Source organism: Schistocerca gregaria, chromosome 4 (assembly GCF_023897955.1).
Source record: "Schistocerca gregaria isolate iqSchGreg1 chromosome 4, iqSchGreg1.2, whole genome shotgun sequence".
NCBI lineage: Eukaryota > Metazoa > Arthropoda > Insecta > Orthoptera > Acrididae > Schistocerca > Schistocerca gregaria.
In genome coordinates this window covers 441796290-441819489 of record NC_064923.1, presented here as the reverse complement: position 1 = coordinate 441819489, position 23200 = coordinate 441796290, and the positions used below count along the sequence as shown (strand labels likewise).

Below are 23200 nucleotides of genomic sequence, written 5' to 3'. Positions count from 1 at the left end.
GTTAATCGGCTGTGGCAATGTTAGTTAAAGGGGTGGCCGGATGCCCTTCCTGCTGCGTCTCCGTACCCCCTCCCCCCTGGGAAGGAATTAGTGTACCACAACTCTCTGCGACTAGTGTAATCCATGGAATGGTGTGAAAGTGTTCAGATGTGTGCGAGCTGTGTAACTGAGGCGAGACGTGGGGCCCAGCCCGGTATTCATCTAGGGGGATGCGGAAACCGCTTAAAAACCACATCCACGATGGCCGGCACACCGGCCCTCGTCGTTCACCCGACGGGCGGATTCGATTCGGGGCCTGCGCGCCTATCCGAGTCAAGGAAGCAGGCTAACCTGGTGGGTAGCTCCTGCCCTATTGAATGTGGAGCTTAAACACTAATATACACAGAAAATTTTCACTTGCTTGTTCTGTTTGTCAGTCACTGAAACCAACGCTATCAAAGAAAGATCTTTTGTCTCTACCTTCAAGTGGGTACATCTCCCTTGGAATGCACTTCTGGCCACATGTCCACATGGCATTTTTTGCTCCTTGTCGCATCACGGATCGTTTTCAGCAGTTTGTCTGCGTGTATAAATATCACCCTGTAGATATATTTCACTCCTTTTGCCACCTAATGTAGGCCTGGACAACGCCAGCACCCACCTGGTAGCGTGTTGAGTCCCCACGGCCGGTGACAGGGGTGTTGCGGTGTTGCAGGTGCGGCAGTGCGTGCGGGCGCTGCCGTGCGGCCACCAGTTCCACTCGCAGTGCCTGGCGCGCTGGCTGCTCGACACGTCCGCCACCTGCCCCATAGACGGCACGCCCGTCCGGCACGACCTGCTGCGGAAGGCGCTTCAGTGAGTATCAGCGGTAGTTCTAAAGAGGTTGCGTTTGCGGCACTAAACGGCTCAGTCAGTCGGTGGATCGAGGAGATCTGTCGCTGTTTTATAGCTGAACGTGCTTGGTGCACCCGCTTTGTGCCATAATAAGGCGAGCCGTGGTCACAGGTCTTTCCAATAAATTCTTATCAACGTGTACACTGCGATGCTACACACAGACTTCTGTCTGAGATGTGGAAATCTTCCTATCCATCAGCCTCAGTTCTGTGTTTACCAAAACCTTCGAATCCTTTTGCTGCCGACCTAAACCGACGGCTACCCCTTCTTGTCATCCACTGTGGATTTCATCCAGAGTTTTCCTCTGATGACCAGCTTCTGTAGCTTAAACACCATCTCTCTCAACTAATGTAAAAAACGTCAATCTGCCATATTTCAGTTCCATGGCCTTGAGAAAGCATATGACTGTGTGGAGCATTCTGCTCTCGTTTTGCAACTCCAGACGCATGTCCTTCCACTAAACTATTTCTCTCATATTGCATACTTTATCGCAACCCCACACTGTATTCAATAATAAACAACAAGAAATTTAGCATCTTCCATCCCACTGTAGGTGTGCCTCAAGGCTGTGTGCTTTCTCCATTCTTGTATATTATCTACAGCGGCAATACGCCTGTAGCCTCTCATCCTGTCTCCCTTCCCCATTACGCTATCGCCGCCTACGTCCTAGCCCTATTGCACCCCTATTTAGGAATGTCAAAGATCCCTTCAACTGTGTCTGAACCAGCTTCCCTCCTAATGCAACCTGTGGAATCATCCTACATTCTTTCCGTATCGCTCTCCCTCCAACAACCGTCTTACGTAGTGCTCACTTCGAGCAACCCAGTCCATTTCTGATAAACAGTACATCAGTTGACTATATTAAAGAAGACACAACATTTTGCTTTAAATATTTGATGTGGAACTGCCAAGTAATAATTTTAAAAACAAATACATATTAAGTTGATGCTTAAGTTCGTAGCGGTTTTGTTTGAATGTTGGTATTCCACTTACCATGAGTTTATTTATCGATTGTCATTTTGTATTTGCGGTTCACTGTAGCTATTTGAGTTTAAATATTGATGTTTCTCATTTGGAGGTAACGAGCGGAGCTGTGGGCGCTAGAATACGGAATGCCAAGTGGAGAAATCTCAATATGTCCGACTTACTCCTACATCCATTGCAAATCGCTCTCCCTCCAACAACCCTCCTCACGTACTGCTCACTTCGAGCAACCCCCTTCAATAAAGGAGTGAGAGCGGCGGAGACAGCCAGAAACATTTGCGCTGTGTATGGCCATAATGTCATTGGACAAAGCACGCCAAGGAAAGGGTTTCTCGTTTGAAGGAGAATCGTTTGGACACTTGTGACTCTTTGCATTCAGGAATTGACATTTGTGACTCTTTGCATTCACGAAGACGTTTGGGGTTTCATGAAGATCCTTTAAATGCATTAATCCAAAATGCTCCACTTCAGTGTACTCCGGGACTAGTAAATGCGATGAACTGTGATCATTGTACTATCGTGCGACATTTGCATGCAATGGGGAAGGTTCAAAAATTGGGTATATGGATACCGCACGCTCAAAGCCAAAGTCACAAATGTCTACGGGAGGTCACATGTACATCTCTGCTTGTTCATCAACTGACTTGTGAAAAACACCTACTATTCCTATGCTGTACCATGATTGGTGACGAAAAGTGGTGACTTTATGTTAACATAAGGAAAAGAAAGGAATTTTTGAGCCCAAACAAAACAGCAACTCCCCAGACGAAGATCTGCGCACATCCACAAAAGATAATGTTACCTATCAGGTGGACTAGCGATAGTGTGTGTACTACGAATTGCTTTCTAGAGGTGTTAAAAATGGTTCAAATGGTTCTGAGCACTATGGGACCTAACTGCTGATGTCATCAGTCCCCTAGAACTTAGAACTACTTAAACCTAACTAACCGAAGGACATCACACATATCCATGCCCGAGGCAGGATTCGAACCTGCGAGCGTAGCGGTCTCGCGGTTCCAAACTGAAGCGCCTAGAACCACACGGCCACTCCGGCCGGCTTCTAGAGGTGTAACCATCACTGTCGACATTTATTGTCAAAAACTGAGACGTGTTGCAGACGCAGTCCAGGAAGACCACTAGAAGTGATGCTACTCCTCGATAACGCCCACCCACATTCTGCTAGACTGACAAAAAGCGCTGTACAGGAGGTGGGTTAGGAAGTCATTCCGCACACGCCTTATTCATCTGATATTGTATCCGCAGATTGTCACCTTCTCCGCTCTCTATCGAACAGCCTTCACAGAGCTTTCTTTCGGGATGAAAGTGCGCTCTGAACGTGGCTCGACGAATTCTTCACCAGAAGACCACGTTATTTCTACAGTCGCGGAATCCAAAAGTTGCTCTAGCGTTGGCGGACTGTTGTAAATAGTGAAGTAGAATATATTATTGATGACTGAAATTTCTATTATTTGTATATGTTGTGTTCATTAAACTTATGGGAAAACGCTGACAACTTATGCGCTAACGCAGTACTTCATTACATTTTAAACTTCTTAGAAACTCAGTTTGTATATTTTACTAATGCCCTCAGTAACAATGTACCACCACCAAACAACCTTCACCCTGACGGAGGAGCGAATAAAATAATGCTAAAGTGGAAAAATTGCCATAGCTAACAGATACAGGTAAAGAACCAATTGCACACATGTTTTCTTTCTGTGTGGCATACTGTCTTTTCTTCCAGTTCCAACAAGAGTTTTCGGTAGATTTCTTTATGTTGTAAGCAAGTGTCATAGCCCTATTGTTCACAAGTGGAAACAACTCCCAGTCGTTCCTTGAGTTTGGCTAAAATTGTAATAGGGCATACCTACAACAGCGCAGATTTTTTATTATGGAAATGAATGAAAAAAAAAAGCGACTACATCTTTCTATTCAATCTTTTCTTTCACCTCTGGAATCATGGCCTGAAGAACTTTCCATTTTATTTAAGTGTAATGAAATAAATCATTTACTTTTCGTCCTCAGTACTACCAACAACACATGCTTTTACAACAAATTAAATATATTTTTTAAAATATATACATTAAATTAAAGCAGGGGGTTCTGTAAGGGCGTACTCGCAGCAGAACAACAGTTCAGGTTCCTCTTTCACTGATATCCATTGAGAAAATGTAAACATAATTATTGTAACCCCAGTTTACTGTAGTTGGCAACGACCTTACCACAGTGGATACACCGGTTCCTGTCAGAACACCGAAGTTAAGCACTGTCGGACGTGGCCGGCACTTGGATGGGAGACCATCTGGGTCGCCATGCGCTGTTGCCATTTTTGGGGGTGCACTCAGCCTCGTGATGCCAATTGAGGAGCTACTCGACAGAATGGTAGCGGCTCCGGTCACAGAAAACCATCATAAGGACCGGGAGAGCGGTGTGCTGACCACACGCTCCTCCTATCCGCATCCTCATCTGAGGATGACACGGCGGTCGGATGGCCCCGATGGGCCATTTGTGGCCTGGAGACGGAGTGCTATAGTTTACTGTAGTTAATCTCGCAGTGAGGACTACAGAATTACTGTTACAGATTGGACCAGCTACATGTGTATTCGATGAGACAGTTGTGCTTGTACTAAGTTCACTTTTCGCCCAGTGCACCCATCTGCCGCTGCAGACATAAGAGCGGGCCTGGGATGTGACAGCAGGACGATACGGAGCAAATATTCTTCTACATACTTTATGAAAGAATCTTTTAATTAGAAAACATACATTTTATTTTATGCATAATTCATAACTAATGTATCATGGTATTGACATTGTATTTAATTAATTTCACATGTGTATATTATTATTAAATATCTCTGACTTATTGTTAAGTAAAATAACTCGCTATGAAACTAACATTTCACGTCTTCAGTATTGAATTCTTGCAGTAAAGTACTGTAATCAACGTTTGTTCAAATGTTATTCTAACAGTAGTACAACGTCCTGTTCTAGCCCTGTTGCAACGTGCTATTTCTACGAATGCCCCAAATACAAAGGAGAACGTTCGTTCATATATTCCATGAACCTATCTGAAAGCACCTCACTTTTCACTGCAAAGTTTCAAATCATTGTTCAGAAACTTTCTTAATAGCTATCTAGTCGTTATCAATAGATCATAAATATTGCTGGGCCGTTGGCTGCGTCAGATTATGTTGAAATGAAAAGAAAGACATTATCGTAATGTATCTGGAAAAACTTACTTCATAATAAGAAAAAAGTTCAGACAGTAATATTATGTGAAATACGTCCTTAAACATTTAGCTTAACTGCCAGCCACTAAATTGTGTACAAAATTCGTTCACTTACTTGTAGTAGAAATACTCTGTGACGTGACGATTATGAAAAAATACGCCCATCACTGGAGTATTATCGTAGTACTTATTTCAGCATTCAGTCAGATACATGATCATTGCTACGAGACAATACCATGACTCTTCTCACCGTGTGTCTTTCTTTTGGTTCCGTTTTCCTCTTACGTCATGTGCTCGAACATTTATGCACATCATACCACAAGCATTACTGGGCAATAGTTATTGTATTATAATATCATTTCATTGGCTTCGAGAAGGACGTGCCGCACGTGAAATGTGGTGTTTCTTGGTTTTGCACACGTGCACATGGCTACTTAATAGGCAATAGACAACTATTCAGTTAACTAATTTATTACACTTCGATACTGAATCACTTATACCGTGTGAGTCAGGCAGCGGTGTATAGCTAAATAAATTTCAGAATATGTTCGGACAACTGATACATTTATTCACAATGCAGATGTGGGTTAGACATTAGGTACGTTTCCCTGACTTTTCAGTAGTTATCACTTGAAGATGGCCATCAGCTAATTGTGTAAGACCTTAAGACTTTTGTTTAATATTTCCTGCCGAATAAAGAAAAAATTGACGGCACTTACCTATTTGAAAGGCGAGGTATTGTCTAGCTAACCAGCAAGAGGTAGTTTGGTGTGTGGACAGTAGTTACTGTTAGAAATACATTTTTTAGCAAATTACTTCTTATGGGCCAGAGGGATTTAAGTTAACTACATGTCATAGTTCCCATACGACCTAAAAATGGAAGGGGAAGTTGTGTGTGCTATCATAGATTACATTACTTACTAACGGTTAATATTACTAACTTTCTCTTTCACAGAGCGACGTGGCGCAGTGGTTAGCACACTGGACTCGCATTCGGGAGGACGACGGTTCAATCCCGCGTCCGGCTATCCTGATGTAGGTTTTCCGTGATATCCCTAAATCGCTCGAGGCAAATGCCGGGAGGGTTCCTTTGAAAGGACACGGCCGACTTCCTTCCCCGTCCTTCCCTAATCCGATGAGACCGATGACCTCGCAGTTTGGTCACTTCCCCAAAACAACCCCATCCCCTAAATTTCTTTAGCAAGACCTAGCTTTCACACACAAGCTGTTTAGAGATACATTTCAAATGCAAATTGATAATTTTGTTTCAGGTCCTACTTCATATAGCACTGCAATTGGTTTATCACAAAATGGAATTCGACGTTTATTATTTGAAAGGCCACTTTCAGATGGTGGCAATGGCCCTATAGATCTGAATTAAATCGAGAATAATAACAAAGAGTTGATTAGCAAGAATTCCGAACAAAGCGGGTTTGAGACGTATAAAATTGTCTTTTCTGCATTCCCATGTAGCTGCGCTTGAAATTGCAATCAGAAAACATTCGTCCATGTCATACCCTCATTCATAGATGAAAGCAGTATGACTATAAAAACTAGAAACAAACAAAACCTGATACCAGTGGCCCACTTGTGTGAGTTTCTTTGATGAATGTGTTAACGACCACAGTGTACTTCAGACCAACAAAAATTCCTTATATTTCATATAAGAAACAGGCTTTTATAGGAATTAATTTGTACATCTACAGTACATTTGTACATAGTCGTAGAACATTACTGAATGTACAGAAGTTCCACCTTCGATTGTAATTATTGTCTATTTTCAGTATTGGTCAATTTTATTTTTGATGCCATTGTCAACTGGTTGGTATGTATGAGAGCGTATCATGACGTTGTCCAGTCACCAGCATATGTCACACAAATAAAAAGTTTACGACAAGTAATCATGCATAAAACAATTTAAATGCAGTAGCGTAACAGAAATTCTCAGCTCGGCGTGAGTAAAAAAGAGAAATAATTATAGTTGATGGCGGAATTATTGTTATTTCAATGTTTATAATACAATGGCTTGCGGAGCATAGATACATCGCCACATGCTAAAAGGCCCTGTCATTCTAACCTAGTTTCGAGAAATCTGTTAAATACGTAATTGTATTTGAACCATTACTTCTTTTCTCCTGAAAAAAAAAAAACAAAACACCAGTAATGTCTAATGTTGGTGTAAATTTCAGGGGTCGTTTTACAATGTGGAAAACTAATAATTTAGCACGTACAAAAGTTTAAGCTTTTATGATTGTAGTCTTTTTAGCACGCTTCGCGATTTCCTGTAGTAGTTACTGATTTTGGTCTTAATAAATGCGTTGAATAGTGGATTTGATAATAACCAGTAATTGGAAACGTATTACAAAGGTGCAATAGCACTGTACGTAAAATACACAGTACTACTGATAAAAAGTGGATTTTATTATCTCTTGGGAAACTTTTATGGCAAGTTTCAACTGGAACATAAATCTTCTTCCAAAACCTCTGCCACATGGTCTTGAAATATCTGTCACAACTGTAGCGTGAGACTTTCCAGGTCGTGTATCGTGTAGAACCTGTCATGCTTTCTAAGTACTCTTTTGATTAAGCTGAAATTCCTGTCACAATAGAGAGAGGAATGTCCGCTGTCAGGGAAACAGTGTTCAGTATTCTCAAACCGGTCACAATCAGGGCCAGTAATATTCCGCGTATAACACGATGTTTGTTCTGTCCTCCACAGTTGTCGGAATATAAGTGTAAATCAGTGACTGATGGAGGAACGCTTAGCAGAAACTTACAGAGGAAAGGAAGGTGATAATTCTCTGGGTTCTTGTCCTCCACTGACTTAGCTGTCAACTGTTGCAGATAAGAAGTGTCCTAGATAGGAATCTGTGGAATTTGGACATTTTCCTTGAAGGCAAATCGCAAGCACAGAGGGCTCACCTGTCCTTTTAACTTCCCGTGCAAGCTTAAGTACAAAATTTTTGGTCCCTTCTCTTGTGAGCTGTTAGTTTTCCAATACGGATCTCTTTGCAACATCGTTAAAATCTGGGTTTCTCATGTTCACCTTCAGCTCTTCGAATGTGCAACAGCAGTCTATTAAAGGGAATCTGAAATGCAAAGTGAAATTCTCCTTGAAAAATGTTCCTTAAGGTGATCTTTATCTGGGGACGTTTCTCCTTAAACAACTTACACATCACTAGAATGTTAAGTCTGGCATCAAAATATTTAATATTCTAGCCACCATAATGACTTCCTTTTCGTGGTAAACTTTGAATGTGTTGCCGGGTAGCTTCTCACGTTTCTGCTGAAAGGGCTCCTTTGACATGCTAGAAGAGCTTCAGTCACAGAAGTCCTTATAGCTCGTGCATCGTCCATCACATTAATGTGATCCCCTGTCAAAAATATGAACAACCAGTGCGGGCGAGCAGCAAGAGAGTCAAGAAGGTTCTGGAAAGTATGGAGAGGAATGTGGAGCCTTGCTGACTCTAGTGTCATGCCCATCTACAATAGGCTTTCCCGCTGAGGAACCATTTTGTGAACGGATCGATCGAGTTGGTCCCATATATTCTAGATTGGATTTACGTCCAGGGAGTTTGGTAGTCAGGGGAGTACAGTTCTTGCACATATGCCACAAGCTGTTTGATACGTTGCATTGTTCTGCTGGTAGATGTCATCGTGCTGAGGAAAACAAAATTGCATTTAGGGGTGGACATGCTCCCCAAGGATAGTTACATACTAGTGTTGACCCATTGTGCCTTCCAGAATGGTGAATTTACCCAGAAAATGCCACGAAAACACTCCTCTGACCATTTCCTCCTCTGGCCTCGATCATTACGACAATTGTTGCAGGCCCTTACACTCCAAGCAATGTCTGTGCGATGGTGCATGAAATATGATTCATCTGAAAAGGCCACCCGTCGCCACTCAGTAGACTTCCAGTTGCGATTTTTTAAATTTTGAGTCATCAATCTTCTGACCGGTTTGATGCAGTCTGCCACGAATTCCTGTCCCCTTCATCACAGAGTAGCACTTATAACCTACATCCTCAGTTATTTTCTTAATCTATTCCGATCTCTGTCTTTCTCGACAGATTTTACCCTCTACAGCTCCCTGTAGCACCATGGAAGTTACTTCCTGATGTCTTTAACAGGTATCCTATCAATCTTGTCCCTTCTTGTTCTCACTGTTTTCCATATGTTTCTTTCCTCACCAGTTTTGCGGAGAGCCTCTCCATTCCTTACCTTATCAGTACATCCAATTTTTAACATTCTTCTAAAGCATCACATCTCAAAGGCTTCGATTCTCTTCTGTCCCTGTTTTCCCACAGTTCATGTCTCACGTTCATACAATGTTGTGCTCAGAAATTTCTTCCTCAAATTAAGACCTATGTCTGATACAAGCAGACTTCTCTTTGCCAGGAGTCCCTTTTTGCTAGCGCAGTTCTGCTTTTTATGTCCGTCTTGCTCTGTCCGTCATAGGTCTTATGCTGCCTAGGTAGCAATTCCTTAACTTCGTGTAGTTCGTGATCCCCAACTCTGTTGTTAATTTTCTCGCTGTTCTCATTTCTACTACTTCTTATTACGTTCGTATTTCTTCATTTTACTCTCATTCCGTATTCTGTACGCATTAGACTGTTCATTTCATTTAGCATATCCTGTAATTCCTCCTCATTTTCACTGAGAACAGCAATGTCATCAGCGGATTTTATCATTGCTATCCTTTCCCCTTGAATCTTAACCGCACTCTTGCACCTTTCTTTTATTTCCATCATTGCTTTTTGGACGTATAGATTGAACAGTAGATGTGAAAGTACTACATCCCTGTCTTAATCTTTCTTTAATCCAAGCCCTTCGTTCTTGGTCTTCCACACTTATTGCTCCCTCTTGGGCCTTGTACAGGTTGGATAGTACCCGTCTTCCTCTATAGCTTACCCTATTTTTCTTATTAGTTAGAACATCTTGTTCCATTTGACATTGTCAAACACTTTTCCAGAACGACAAATCCTATGACCATGTCTTGATTTTTCTTTGTTCTTGCTTCCATTATCTACCTCAACGTCAGAACTGCCTCTCTGGTGCCTTTACCTTTCCTAATGTCCGCTCCCGGTAGCTGAGTGGTTGCCGGCACGGTAGCTCAGCGTGTTTGGTCAGAGAGCTGGTTGGCCTCTGTAATAAAAAACTGAGTGGAAGGATCAACAAAACGAACTTTAATGAAGGTCATGTGACGTCCGCAACGACCAAACCCAACGATAAAAAAAAGTGGTCACCGTGACAGGATGTCAATCCTAAGGGCCCGGGTTTGACTCCCGGCTGGGTCGAAGATTTTCTCCGCTGAGGGACTGGGTGTTTTGTTGTCCTGATCATCATCATTTCATCTTCATCGACGCGCAAGTCGCCGAAGTGGCGTCAAATCGAAAGACTTCACCCGACGGACGGTTTACCCGACGGCAGGTCCAAGTCACACGACATTTTTTTTACCTTTCCTAAGGGCAAACGGGCTGTCATCTGACACATAATCAGTTTTCTTTACCATTATTCTCTATTACCGTGGAGATTCGAGCCTTCATCGTCGATAAACGGAAGTCAGCATGAACGTACGAACGAGGCACTGGATGCGCAGCAATCTTCACTGAACGGTCTTAGAGGAGACACTGTTGGTAGCCGTTTCGTTCAACTGGGGAGTAAGTTACTCAACAGTTGCATGTCTATTCGCGCGGAACCGTGTCCGCAGCCATCGTTCGCTCCTCTGATTTAAGACCCATGTTGCATCACAGTTGCCTCGGCGCTAGTTTTGGGTTCACTATTTTGCTATGCACGGTATCCTTTAACCACGGCAACACTCGAACACTTTATAAACTTTGTCACTCAGGAAATGCTTCCACCTTTGGCCGCAAAGCCAACGATCCTTTTCTTTTGAACGTCTGATAAATCGATTCGCTTGCGCATTACGACAACGAATGCACTGTTGTTGACGTCCCCTCTGCATGCTTGATGTACCCTCCACTTCTACCGCTGCCATCTGCTGCCTGTGACTGGTTATTGCATGTTGACTTAGAACATAGGCAGTGGTCACATTAATGAGACTGGACCTATAAGATGATTTCTGTAGCTTCTTTCCTACCATGGCCAAGCGTCTGACTGAATGGCTTCTGACATTAAAAAGATACTCTGGAAAATACTCAATTCAAGATGTTTTCAAAGATAATAACACAAAAAATCCAAGCCTCTGTGGACAGTCATCTCCCAGAGCGACAAATGGGTTTCAGATCTGGAAGATCAACACTTACGGCAGCTAAGCTTCTTCTAAAAAACATCGAAGAAGCGCTACAAAAGAAACAGATGTTCTACACAGTGTTCACAGACTTTACCAAAGCTTTGACCTATTGGAAAGAGATCTCATAGTCCGAAAACTGGAAAACACAAAGGGAGAAGATAGCGTATGGTCAAGAATAATCAAGTCAATCCTCGAATACAACTTAATCACAATATCAGACAACCTCTCTTTTTCGAACCGCATTCTGCAATCGAACGGAGTTTTACAGGGTGACCCAATGATCCCTTTGTTGTACATTCTTGCACACTGAAGAAGTACTCCGAATTGGAGAAAATGAAGATGATGTTTATGTATATGCATACGTTGACGACATAGCCGTAGGTTCAACAGACATACAGAAGCTGCAGAGAATCATTGAGAAAATAGACAGATGGTGCAGTGAACACAAACTACACATGAACATAACAAAGACAGAAATGGTAATTTTCAGAAAAGGAGGCAAAACACCCAAGAATGCGGAAATCAGCATCAGAGGGCAAAAATAAAAATCTCATCAGATTTTAAGTGCCTAGGAGTGACATTGCAACCAACAGCCAAATGCTTCACGAAACATACAACACAACGTGCAGCCCAAGCAATAATAGCGATACAGGGCATCAAAAGCATCCGCCTACTGAGTCTAGAAACAGCCATGAAATTATTCAACACAAAAATCTTGCCAATCCTGGCCTATGGGATGGAGGTTATATGGGACCACCTGACAGAAAAAAAATCTAGAAACACTAGAAAAGGTAAAATCGACCTATCGAGCACTAGGTCTCTCAAAGACAACAAGATATAGACTAGTGTACCTGCTAGCGAGTGAGACATTCCTAATTGAAGACATCAGACTTCGATATATGATGCCACACACCAGGGCTTCCAGAAAGCAACTGAAGATCATGTAGGACAAACGAGAAAAAATATGACCGTAGTTCTATGGCACCGAAGCAATGATGAACCGCTCATGGACAACACCAAACTTCGAACAGCGACATGTCGTAACTAGACTTTCTATTCACGGCTGTCATCATCTAATCTGCAAAAACAAAACTTATCATGACCCAACCACAACATGTGTATGTGAACTGTGTAACGAAGCCTGTGAACGATATCACATAGAACTGTGCAGTGAAAGAGTGAAATCGATAAATGAATATGCAAAAATGTAAAATGTAAATGTAAAATGTTAAGCAAAGTAACTGTATATGGTTATTTGGCTGCAGCTTTATTAAATATAAAAAAACACGCGTCTGCCTTAACAGCAAGTAAATGTGATACACTTAATTTTGGATATTTGCTAACTGAGATCGTGTGGCGACTCTAATGCAGACGATGAGGCAGACTCTTCGGTTGTCAGGAGGCGGTATTCGGTGCGGCTGGACTCTGACAGCTGGGGCCCTGGCCAGCAGCAGCAGCAGCAGCAGGGCGGCAGCCCGCGCAGCCCACAGCGGCCAGCACCGGAGGACGCGCCGGGTCCCGGGCCCCCTCTGGAGGTGATGGTGCGCCGTCTTGCGCAGCGGAGGCCGCCCTCGTGCCGCCGAAGGCTCAGCAGCGGCAGTGGCGCCTCCAACGGCGCAGCCACCCCCGCCGCCGACGCGCAGCCTAGCAGACAGCTATTCTCCAGTGCCTCCAGCAGGTCAGCATATAATGCACATATTCTCTCCAGCTTATAAAAAATGTACCTACACTGAGGTGATAAAACTCATGTGAAGCGATACGCACATATAGAAATGGCGGTAGTACCGCATACGTAAGGTATGAAAGTGCAGTGCGCTCGTGGAACTGTCATTGGTACTCGGGTAATTCATGTGAAAAGGTTCCCGATGTAATTATGACCGCACGACGGGATTTAATAGACTTTGAACACGGAATGGAAGTTGGAGCTAGACTCAAGAGACATCCTGTTGCAACCTGCAGTAACCGCGACCGTAACGGTCGCGGGTGTGGCCGAGAGAGCGCGGCAGGACCAAACGGAGAGCGGCCCGCGAACTAACAAAACAGCGGAAACGACGGACACGAAACAACGACGGACGATGGAGAGGGACCTCACGACGACAACACGCAAGAAGCGCGGAGTGACAGAGACAACCAAACGAATCCAAGACGTACACTAGTAATGAAAACAAAGAACGGTAAACACGCTGTTTGTTGTCGAGGCGATGTGTCAAGACTCAGACAACGATTAGACTCGCTGGCTGAGCTTCTTTTTTAATCGTTATTTTCACACCTGATGCAGGTAGGCTAGCAGCGGCATACTACGCCGCTCTTCGTCTACAGATAAGACTAATGATACAAAAGGAGAAAATCGCAGAACAGACATGGTGGATATACAATCGTAGACATACAAAATTAAAACACACGGAGCCGTTCACGGGCGCAGTGCCCAAAATAAAAACGTTCAGAAACGTGGCCACGCACAGAGACGACAGAGATGACACACGCGAACGTTGGAGCACCAACAATGAAACACTGTAACACTGGAACACGAAGGGGGCGGGCTGGCAGCAGCTTAGTATGCCATCTTCAGCCTACAGACTTTGTTTTAAAAAGGTTAAGATAATAAATAATAAAAAAACAGGCCATAAAATCGAAGACTTAAAGGGTAACATGGCGGAAAAAGAAATCGTGGAACTTAAAACATAGGACAAAGGAATGATGATACTAATAAAAATACATACGAAGCAGACAGGTAAAATAGTAGACAGACAATTAAAAAAAAAAAGAAAACACGGCGACAGTCTGGTTTCTGTTCGCAAAGGACATAAAATTCACACCCAGCGACAGCATGGTTTCTGTTCGAACACGGGAAAAGATAAAACAACACTGAACATTCACTTGAACACTGCGCTAAAATATGACATACCACATCCGAGAGCACGTGGGGGACGGGCTGGCAGTAGCATATGCGCTGCTCTTAAGCCGTAGGCTGAGCGAGAGGCAGGCGCTTAAATACTCTATCGGGGTCGCCGCTATTGGCCGCTGGAACTATGTGTTCCACTGTGGCGCCCTCACACTAAATGCAGGCCAAGAGGTGCGCACCGCCACAGCTTACGGCGCGATTGTGCAGAGACCTCTAGGGCTCTTCTACGTCCATGACGTCTGGCCGGATTCAAATCCCGCGGCGCGATACCAGACATCCCATTTCGTAAATCGTTAGGGACTTCAATAGTCCGTGATCCACAGTTAGAAGAGTGTGCCGAGAATACCGAGTATCAGGCATTACCTCTCACCAGGGGCGACGCAGCCGATGGGCTCCACTTAACGACGGAGAGCAGCGGCATTTGCGTAGATTTGTTAGTGCTAATAGACGAGCAACAATGCGACGATCGTTGGGACAGTGAGGAGAAATTTGCAGACGACGGACGCGAGTGCCTTTGCTAATAGTAAGATATCGCTTGCAGCGCCTCTCCTGGTATCGCTTGGACCATAGATGACTGGATAACCGTAGCCTGGTCAGATGAGTCCCGATTTTTGTTGCTAAGAGCTGATGGTAGTGTTCGAGTGTGACGCAGTCCTCGATGCCATGGACCCAAGTTGTCAGTGAAGCACTGTGAAAGCTGTTGGTGGTTCCGTAGTGGTGTGGGCTGTGGTTTTCATGGAATGAACTTGCTCCTCGGCCGTTGGTGGCCGAGCGGTTCGAGGCGCTTCAGTCTGGAACCGCGCGACAGCTACGGTCGCAGATTCGAATCCTGCCTCGGGCATGGATGTGTGTGATGTCCTTAGTTTAGTTATGTTTAAGTAGTTCTAAGTTCTAGGGGACTGATGAGCTTTAGAAGTTAAGTCCCATAGTGCTCAGAGCCATTTGAACCATTCCACGGACTCCCCTAGTCCAGCTGAACCGATCGTTGACTGTAGATAGTTATGATCGGCTGCTAGCATTCAACGACGGAATTGTTATGGATGACAATGCGCCATGTCACTGGTCAACAATTGTTCGTTATTGGTTTGAAGAACACTCTGGACGATTCGAGTGAATGGTTTGGCCACCCATCGAACACTTGTGGGGTATAATTGCGAGGTCATTTCGTCCATATAGTCTTGCACCGGCAACACTTTCATCATTATGGACGGCTATGGAGGCAGTATGGCTCAACATTTTTGCACGGGACTTCCAACGACCTGTTGAGTCCATGCCTTGTCGAGTTGCTGCACTGTGCTGGGCAAAAGAAAGTCCGACACGTTTTGAGGAGGTATCTCATGACTTTTGTCACCTCATTGTGTTGTTTCGCAACTAATCAAAACAAGGCATCAGTTCCGATGAACAATGTTTAACGAAAGAATGAAAGTGCTTATATCCTGATCGTTACCAAAAGGGGTTTTCTTAAGCACAGCAATGTTTGGAATATAAAAAATGATAATAAGTTAATGACTCACTCTATGTAGCAATTAATTTGAATAATTAAGAGGTTGAATGAATCTAGATTGCAGATGAATAACGAGCAAAATTTAAATTTGGTAAGCGACTGGCGTGACTTTGAATCATGTAATAACTGGGAGTGGATAATAACGCAGCAGATAAACAAAATTCACTAGCGCGAGCGTAGATGTCGAAGACACTTGTAACAACGGTGCTAGTTTGGAGTACACTGATGCGAATGACCTAGACTATCTCTCCTGTATCGATCACTCATCTCAGAGTAGCACCCTCAATTGTATATTGTATAAAGGGTGTATAAAACATGGATCTGAAAATTCAGAGATTTATTCTTGACAGCAAATTATTATAAGAAGTTCATATTGAAATGCCCTTCCTCCTTTTATGTTACTGCTAATTTAGAAAATTTGCAAATCTAATAATTAAAATCTGTTGGGATTTGGGAGAAATGCAAGAACTTACAATGAAATATTCACCCTACAACTTATCTTAGAAATCCGCTTAAGCAAAGGCAAACTACGTTTATAGCATTTGTAGACTTAGATAAATCTTTGACAGTGTTGACTGGATTATTATCTTTGAAATTCTGAAGGCAGCGGGGGTGAAATACAGAGAACGAAAGGCTTATTTGCAATCTGTACAGAAATCAGACGGCAATTATAAGAGTCGAGGGGCATGCAAGGGAAACAGTGGTTGAGAAGGGAGTGAGACAGTGTTGTAGCATAACCCAATGTTATTCAGTGTGTACATTGGGCCGACAGTAAAGGAAACAAAAGAAGAAAATTAGAGCAATAATTAAAGTTCAGGGAGAAGAAATAAAAACTAAGATTTGCCAGTGATTTATAATTCTGTCAGAGACAGCAAAGAACTTGGGAGAGCAGTCGAACGGAATGGACAGTGTCTTGGAAGATGGGCATAAGATGACCAAGGATAACCGAATGTAGTCGAGTTAAGTGATGACGAATTAAATGCTGACAGAATTAGGTTCGGAAACGATACAGTTAAGGTAGTAGATTAGTTTTGATATTTGGACAGCAAAATAGCTGATGATGGCCGGAGTGGAGAGGAGATAAAATCAGACTGACAATGGCAAGATAAACGTTTCTGAAGAAAAGGAATGTCTTAACATTTGATATAGATGTGTCAGAAAGTATTTTCAGAAAATATCTGTATTGAGAGTAGCTGTGTATGGAGGTGAAACAGGGGCGGTAGATCATGTAACTATTGAGGAGGTACACACATTCTGAGGTATCAAGGAATCACCAATTTCGTATTAGAGTGAACTATCTGGTCTTGCTGTAGCGTTCTCGCTTCCCGCGCACGGGGTCGATTCCCGGCGGGGTCAGGGATTTTTCCTGCCTCGTGATGACTGGGTGTTGTTGTGTCGTCTTCATCATCATCCCCATCACGGTCGGAGGAAAGCAATGGCAAACCACCTCCACTGTGACCTTACCTAGTACAGCGATACGGGGCTCCCGCATCGTTCCCTACGCTCCTCGGAGTATGGGACCTCATCATCATCATCTGGGGGGAGGGGGGGGGGGTTAAGATTGTAGAGGGAGACCAGGAGATGAACAGAGTAAGAAGCTCCAGAAGGATGTAGCAGTAGTTTTTGGGAGATAAGGCGTTTGCACAGGATAGAATAGCATGGAGAGCTGTATCAATCTAGGCTCGCAGTCCGGAACCGTGTGACTGCTACGGTCGCAGGTTCGAATCCTACCTCTGGCATGGATGTGTGTGACGTCCTTAGGTTAGTTAGGTTTAAGTAGTTCTAAGTTCTAGGGGACTGATGACCACAGCAGTTGAGTCCCATAGTGCTCAGAGCCATTTGAACCATTTGAGCTGTATCAAACCCTGCTTTCGACTGAAGACCACAACAACAAAAATAATTAGTTCAATTAGTGTCTATCAGCTAATTAGTAAGAAGATGACTGTGCATGCCCTAAGGCTTTCGGACTAATTTGGTGGGGGGATTTTTTAATGAATTTGCCGCACACTGCAAGTAGGTTAAATGAACTGAGAAAACTTACTAACAAAGAAAAAGAGACGCTCGCCAACAGGATCCAGCAATAACCGATCTTTAATAGTATACAAAGACCTTATGAGTTTTGCACTAATATTCATGATTATGTAGCATCCTAATAAAAGTTATCATCTCCATCCAAATACACATACCTTCAATCATCCCCCAAAACACTATTACTCCACTTAAAGTAGCACGTGCGCTTGCTAAAGGGAGAAACTAGTAGTCTCTACTTTAAATCATATAACCATAAGTAATGAAATGATTCAATTTTTTGTTTTAACCACCATAATGGTTCTGTTAAGAAGCTAAGTAGGTAACAAGTGTAAAGTCTAGCAAAACAAGTGTCTATTGTATTATCTGCAATAATACCATTTCCAGAAACTATTCCTGTACATTGGATTAGTCAGTTGCAAAGAATGACTGAAATACCACTAGTAAAAACTTTGTGAAGGCAAATGTCCTTCGTGGCAGTGTTAACTGGACTTCAGTTCACATTCCATGCACTGCTCCAACAAAAAGAGATCACTTACTTGGTATCGTCTTTCGTTCATCATCCAGAACGTACTTGTATTTTTGTATATTGTTTACGTATGACTGTTATTATTATTATTGGAGCTTTTCCACGTGGAGCCGGTAAGACTTATAACTATAGTTGGCTCCATTAGTTAAGGAAAAATAAGCTGAAAAGTTCCAACAGTAGATAAATGTCATCACAGCCAATAATATGCGTTTTTCCGCCAAGTACCTTTGTTGCACAACGTTATCTACACTCCTGGAAATTGAAATAAGAACACCGTGAATTCATTGTCCCAGGAAGGGGAAACTTTATTGACACATTCCTGGGGTCAGATACATCACATGATCACACTGACGGAACCACAGGCACATAGACGCAGGCAACAGAGCATGCACAATGTCGGCACTAGTACATTGTATATCCATCTTTCGCAGCAATGCAGGCTGCTATTCTCCCATGGAGACGATCGTAGAGATGCTGGATGTAGTCCTGTGGAACGGCTTGCCATGCCATTTCCACCTGGCCCCTCAGTTGGACCAGCGTTCGTGCTGGACGTGCAGACCGCGTGAGACGACGCTTCATCCAGTCCCAAACATGCTCAATGGGGGACAGATCCAGAGATCTTGCTGGACAGGGTAGTTGACTTCCACCTTCTAGAGCACGTTTGGTGGCACGGGATACATGCGGACGTGCATTGTCCTGTTGGAACAGCAAGTTCCCTTGCCGGTCTAGGAATGGTAGAACGATGGGTTCGATGACGGTTTGGATGTACCGTGCACTATTCAGTGTCCCCTCGACGATCACCATAGGTGTACGGCCAGTGTAGGAGATCGCTCGCCGCACCATGATGCCGGGTGTTGGCCCTGTGTGCCTCGGTCGTATGCAGTCCTGATTGTGGCGCTCACCTGCATGGCGCCAAACACGCATACGACCATCATTGGCACCAAGGCAGAAGCGACTCTCATCGCTGAAGACGACACGTCTCCATTCGTCCCTCCATTCACGCCTGTCGCGACACCACTGCAGGCGGGCTGCACGATGTTGGGGCGTGAGCGGAAGACGGCCTAACGGTGTGCGGGACCGTAGCCCAGCTTCATGGAGACGGTTGCGAATGGTCCTCGCCGATACCCCAGGAGCAACAGTGTCCCTAATTTGCTGGGAAGTGGCGGTGCGGTCCCCTACGGCACTACGTAGGATCCTACGGTCTTGGTTTGCATCCGTGCGTCGCTGCGGTCCGGTCCCAGGTCGACGGCCACGTGGACCTTCCGCCGACCACTGGCGACAACATCGATGTACTGTGGAGACCTCACGCCCCACGTGTTGAGAAATTCGGCGGTACGTCCACCCGGCCTCCCGCATGCCCACTACACGCCCTCGCTCAAAGTCCGTCAACTGCACATACGGTTCACGTCCACGCAGTCGCGGCATGCTACCAGTGTTAAAGACTGCGATGGAGCTCCGTATGCCACGGCAAACTGGCTGACACTGACGGTGGCGGTGCACAAATGCTGCGCAGCTAGCGCCATTCGACGGCCAACACCGCGGTTCCTGGTGTGTCCGCTGTGCCGTGCGTGTGATCATTGCTTGTACAGCCCTCTCGCAGTGTCCGGAGCAAGTATGCTGGGTCTGACACACCGGTGTCAATGTGTTCTTTTTTCCATTTCCAGGAGTGTATTATGAGATAGAGTTCTGTCATATCTAGTCATAAACTGAGGTAACGAATACGGTTAAATCCGTTAGATGTTAACTAGAAAGGTAGTGCACTTAAGTCACTCATGTGGAGCTCTATAATTACGATATCTTGTTAGAGTAGTTATTTTATTGAAATGTGATTTCAGTAATTCTTCACAAGTGGTTAAGGGTCTTGACAGCGGTCATCGTTACTAATGGCCACACCACGCAAAGAAGTAGCGTTCGTTCATTCGCCGCTTTTCAGTTGCATTTCACGTTAACAGGCCACAACCTGTAGCGTCCAGTATTGTGCACTAAGCCATCATCAACACATAGCTATAAATAATATATCGTGTCTCACAGTCTTTACACTGTGAGACCACTTGAGATACACGGTCTCGAAACCATCTCTGTTTCAGCTGTGCTTCACGATTATCTTGCGCCAAAATTAACCGTAAAGAGATAATTCACAGCAATTGCTCTTGACTTTTCTACCCGCATTACTTCAAAAGAATATATTGCACAAATACTAAATCACCTTATTATTCAAAATTCCTCTATCTTGCCTTATAATCATTTGAAATACATTTTTAAATTATCCACATTATTACATTAAACAAAGTAATTTTGCAAATTCGTAAAAGAATTATGTACAATTATATTAAATTTAAATCCTTTACACCTTTGTCAGAAGCTGTTATGATGGTAGGTAGAACTACGTAAGGCGTGCAGCCGCCTATCGTTAGCGAAAAACAAAACAGTGGTTGCATTGTCTAGCGCTAGATGTTGCGAGCATGTAACTTTTGTCGTCACGCTCCCGTGCCTGCTTAATTCAACAGACGCCTTTATTTCTTGTGCAGTGCACAGATAGTGCATTGGCACAGTTTCTGCATTTCAGGGTAGGTGTCTTCGCGACGCATTGCAGTTTGGACATTGGTCCAAAAATCATTCGTTAGTGAGGTATGAAAGGAATTCCCTGTAGTGACTCATGATTGTGTAATTTACGTAAAATGTGCATTATTACTCGGTTTCTTGTTTACTGCTGTCATGGTGTTTGCTTTGTATGTGTGATTGTCATTGGTTATATTTTAAAATAACTTCCATCACAAAACATGACAACGATTATTCCTTGTAGTGATGCCTCATTGTGTAATTTACCTCAAATGTGCATTTTTACTCGCTTTCTTGTTTAATACTAGTCACGGCGTTTGCTTTGTATGAGTGATTGTCATTGGTTCTATTTTAAAGGAACTTCCATCACAACAAGTCATAATGATTATTCACTATCAGAAATAATGGATATGCACTACATGTACGCGATGTCTCAGGACGTATTTCGTCGTTGGGTAATGGGAATTATTTAAGTTCCGGCGGGAGAGGATAAATTCGACATAAGGTGCATGGAAAATGGGATATGGGTGTAGTAGCTGGGCGGGTACCCGTACTGGTGATTACCGGTTAGAATACTATGACTGGGTTTTCCATTTTATGTATTGGATGCGAAGGTGAACCAACAAGAGAAGGAGGTGAGGGGACTGCATCATTTGTTATAACATTCGATTTGGGGGAATTTAGGCAGCACCGAAGGTGTGGCAGACTGCATGTTTTTTCAAGATTTCTATGTTTTTATACATTTTAGTGACAATTGATTTCCAGGCAATGTTGGCATAAGTTACAACGAGATAAATGAGCGCTCTGTAGGTGAGGATGATGGTAGAAGGATGTAGACCCGAGGTGCGGCCTTTAGTATGTGTAGACTGTTTTGGGTTTTGTGGTGCCTGGTAACTTTCTTTGTTTTCTGTCAAGGGTTAGTCCTAAAGTCTGTGTTAGAGGGATGAATTGGTTGTAGATGGGATGGTGGAAATCTGGACGATAGAAACGGCGAGTCGCACGGCCAAAGATGCCAGCTTGGCTTTTCTGCGGATTTACTTGAAGCTGATACTCGACCAGGAGATTCAAGTAGCGTTGGTGGAAGATTTGGACTGTGTGGTATGCCATTGCGAGCTGTTAACGACACATGAATATTTCGCATGGCTATGTTTCACATATGGCCACCATTATTGGTCTAATATTGTCTGGTGTTAGCATGTTTTTAATTAGCTCTCGCTACTTGGCGTTTATCCTTTTGTTGTTAAGCCCAGAATGTATGCTGCAGAGGTTACTCGATGCCGGCGCGGCCCCTCACTCGAAGGAAACGCGCAGCGACGAGGACGGCCCCGCAGCAGCGCGGATTCTCTAGGGAGCAGACACCAGCCAGCAACGCCAGCACAGGTCAGAGCACACCTACCGACTATGCTAGTGGTGAACTGAATAAGATATACATTTTATGTTAATAGGAAGGGAATTCCTGTTGCCACGGCGGGTAGTATAGTTCAAAATCTTGTAGTGTTTTTCCTCACACTGATTTGACGCAGCTCTCTGCACTGGTCAGTCCTGTGCAACCCTATACATCTCGTCGTAACTACTGCAAACTACATGAAATTGAACTTGCTTACTGTAGTCAACCATTTCACATTTTCCAGCTCTCCCGTTCCCACACCTACAGCAACTCTTAATCTCATGGCCGAGTAGTGTATAACTAGGAAATTCCAAGTAAATCTACAGAAGAGCCAAGTCGCCATCTTTGGACACACCACTCGGGGTTTACGTCGTTCAGATTTCCATTTCTCGATCTACGTCCAGCCCATCCCTCTAACCAACAAAATAAAGTATTTAGAAATAGCTCTTGATAGAAAACTGACTTGGATTTCACACTTCTTTACCAGCCAACACAAAGACCAAAACCGACTAAAACTACTAAAAGTGTCAGCAGGTCAAACCTGGGGCTATATCCCTGTACCACTATCCTCACCTATAAATTCCTCGTCAGCTCCATCTTATGTTTCCGTTGCCTAGATTTCCACTTCCCCACATTTTTTAAAAATCTATTGAAATGTATGAAAAGTACTTGAAATGGTTATAAAGCGAGAAAGAGGAATTTTAGACAATACTGCGATTTAGTATTTGCGCAATGTATTCCTCTGAAGTAATGGGGTAGAAGAGACAAGAACAGTTGTTGTAAATTATCTGTTTGAGGTTAATTTTATTGCAAGGCTGTCGTGAAGGACAACTTACGAGACAATGGGCGTGAAGCATTGTTGAGATAGAAATCATTTATACGTAGATAATGAGTGAACAAATTCGTTTCTGGATCATCCAAGACAGTCTACCACCTACCTTGCCCAAAT

General features: G+C 43.7%; 1 protein-coding gene and 1 pseudogene across 1 annotated transcript in view; both read left to right on the top strand.

The window, feature by feature from the left end:
• LOC126267766 (uncharacterized) overlaps nt 1-23200 on the top strand; it is a 292038-nt gene that overhangs the window by 244038 nt on the left and 24800 nt on the right. Inside the window, exons 5-7 of the mRNA XM_049973070.1 lie at nt 695-834; nt 12742-13020; nt 22129-22244. Coding sequence (XP_049829027.1) covers nt 695-834; nt 12742-13020; nt 22129-22244 — 535 coding nt within the window. The remainder of the gene's footprint in view (nt 1-694; nt 835-12741; nt 13021-22128; nt 22245-23200) is intronic.
• LOC126268316 (5S ribosomal RNA) lies at nt 4066-4183 on the top strand (annotated as a pseudogene).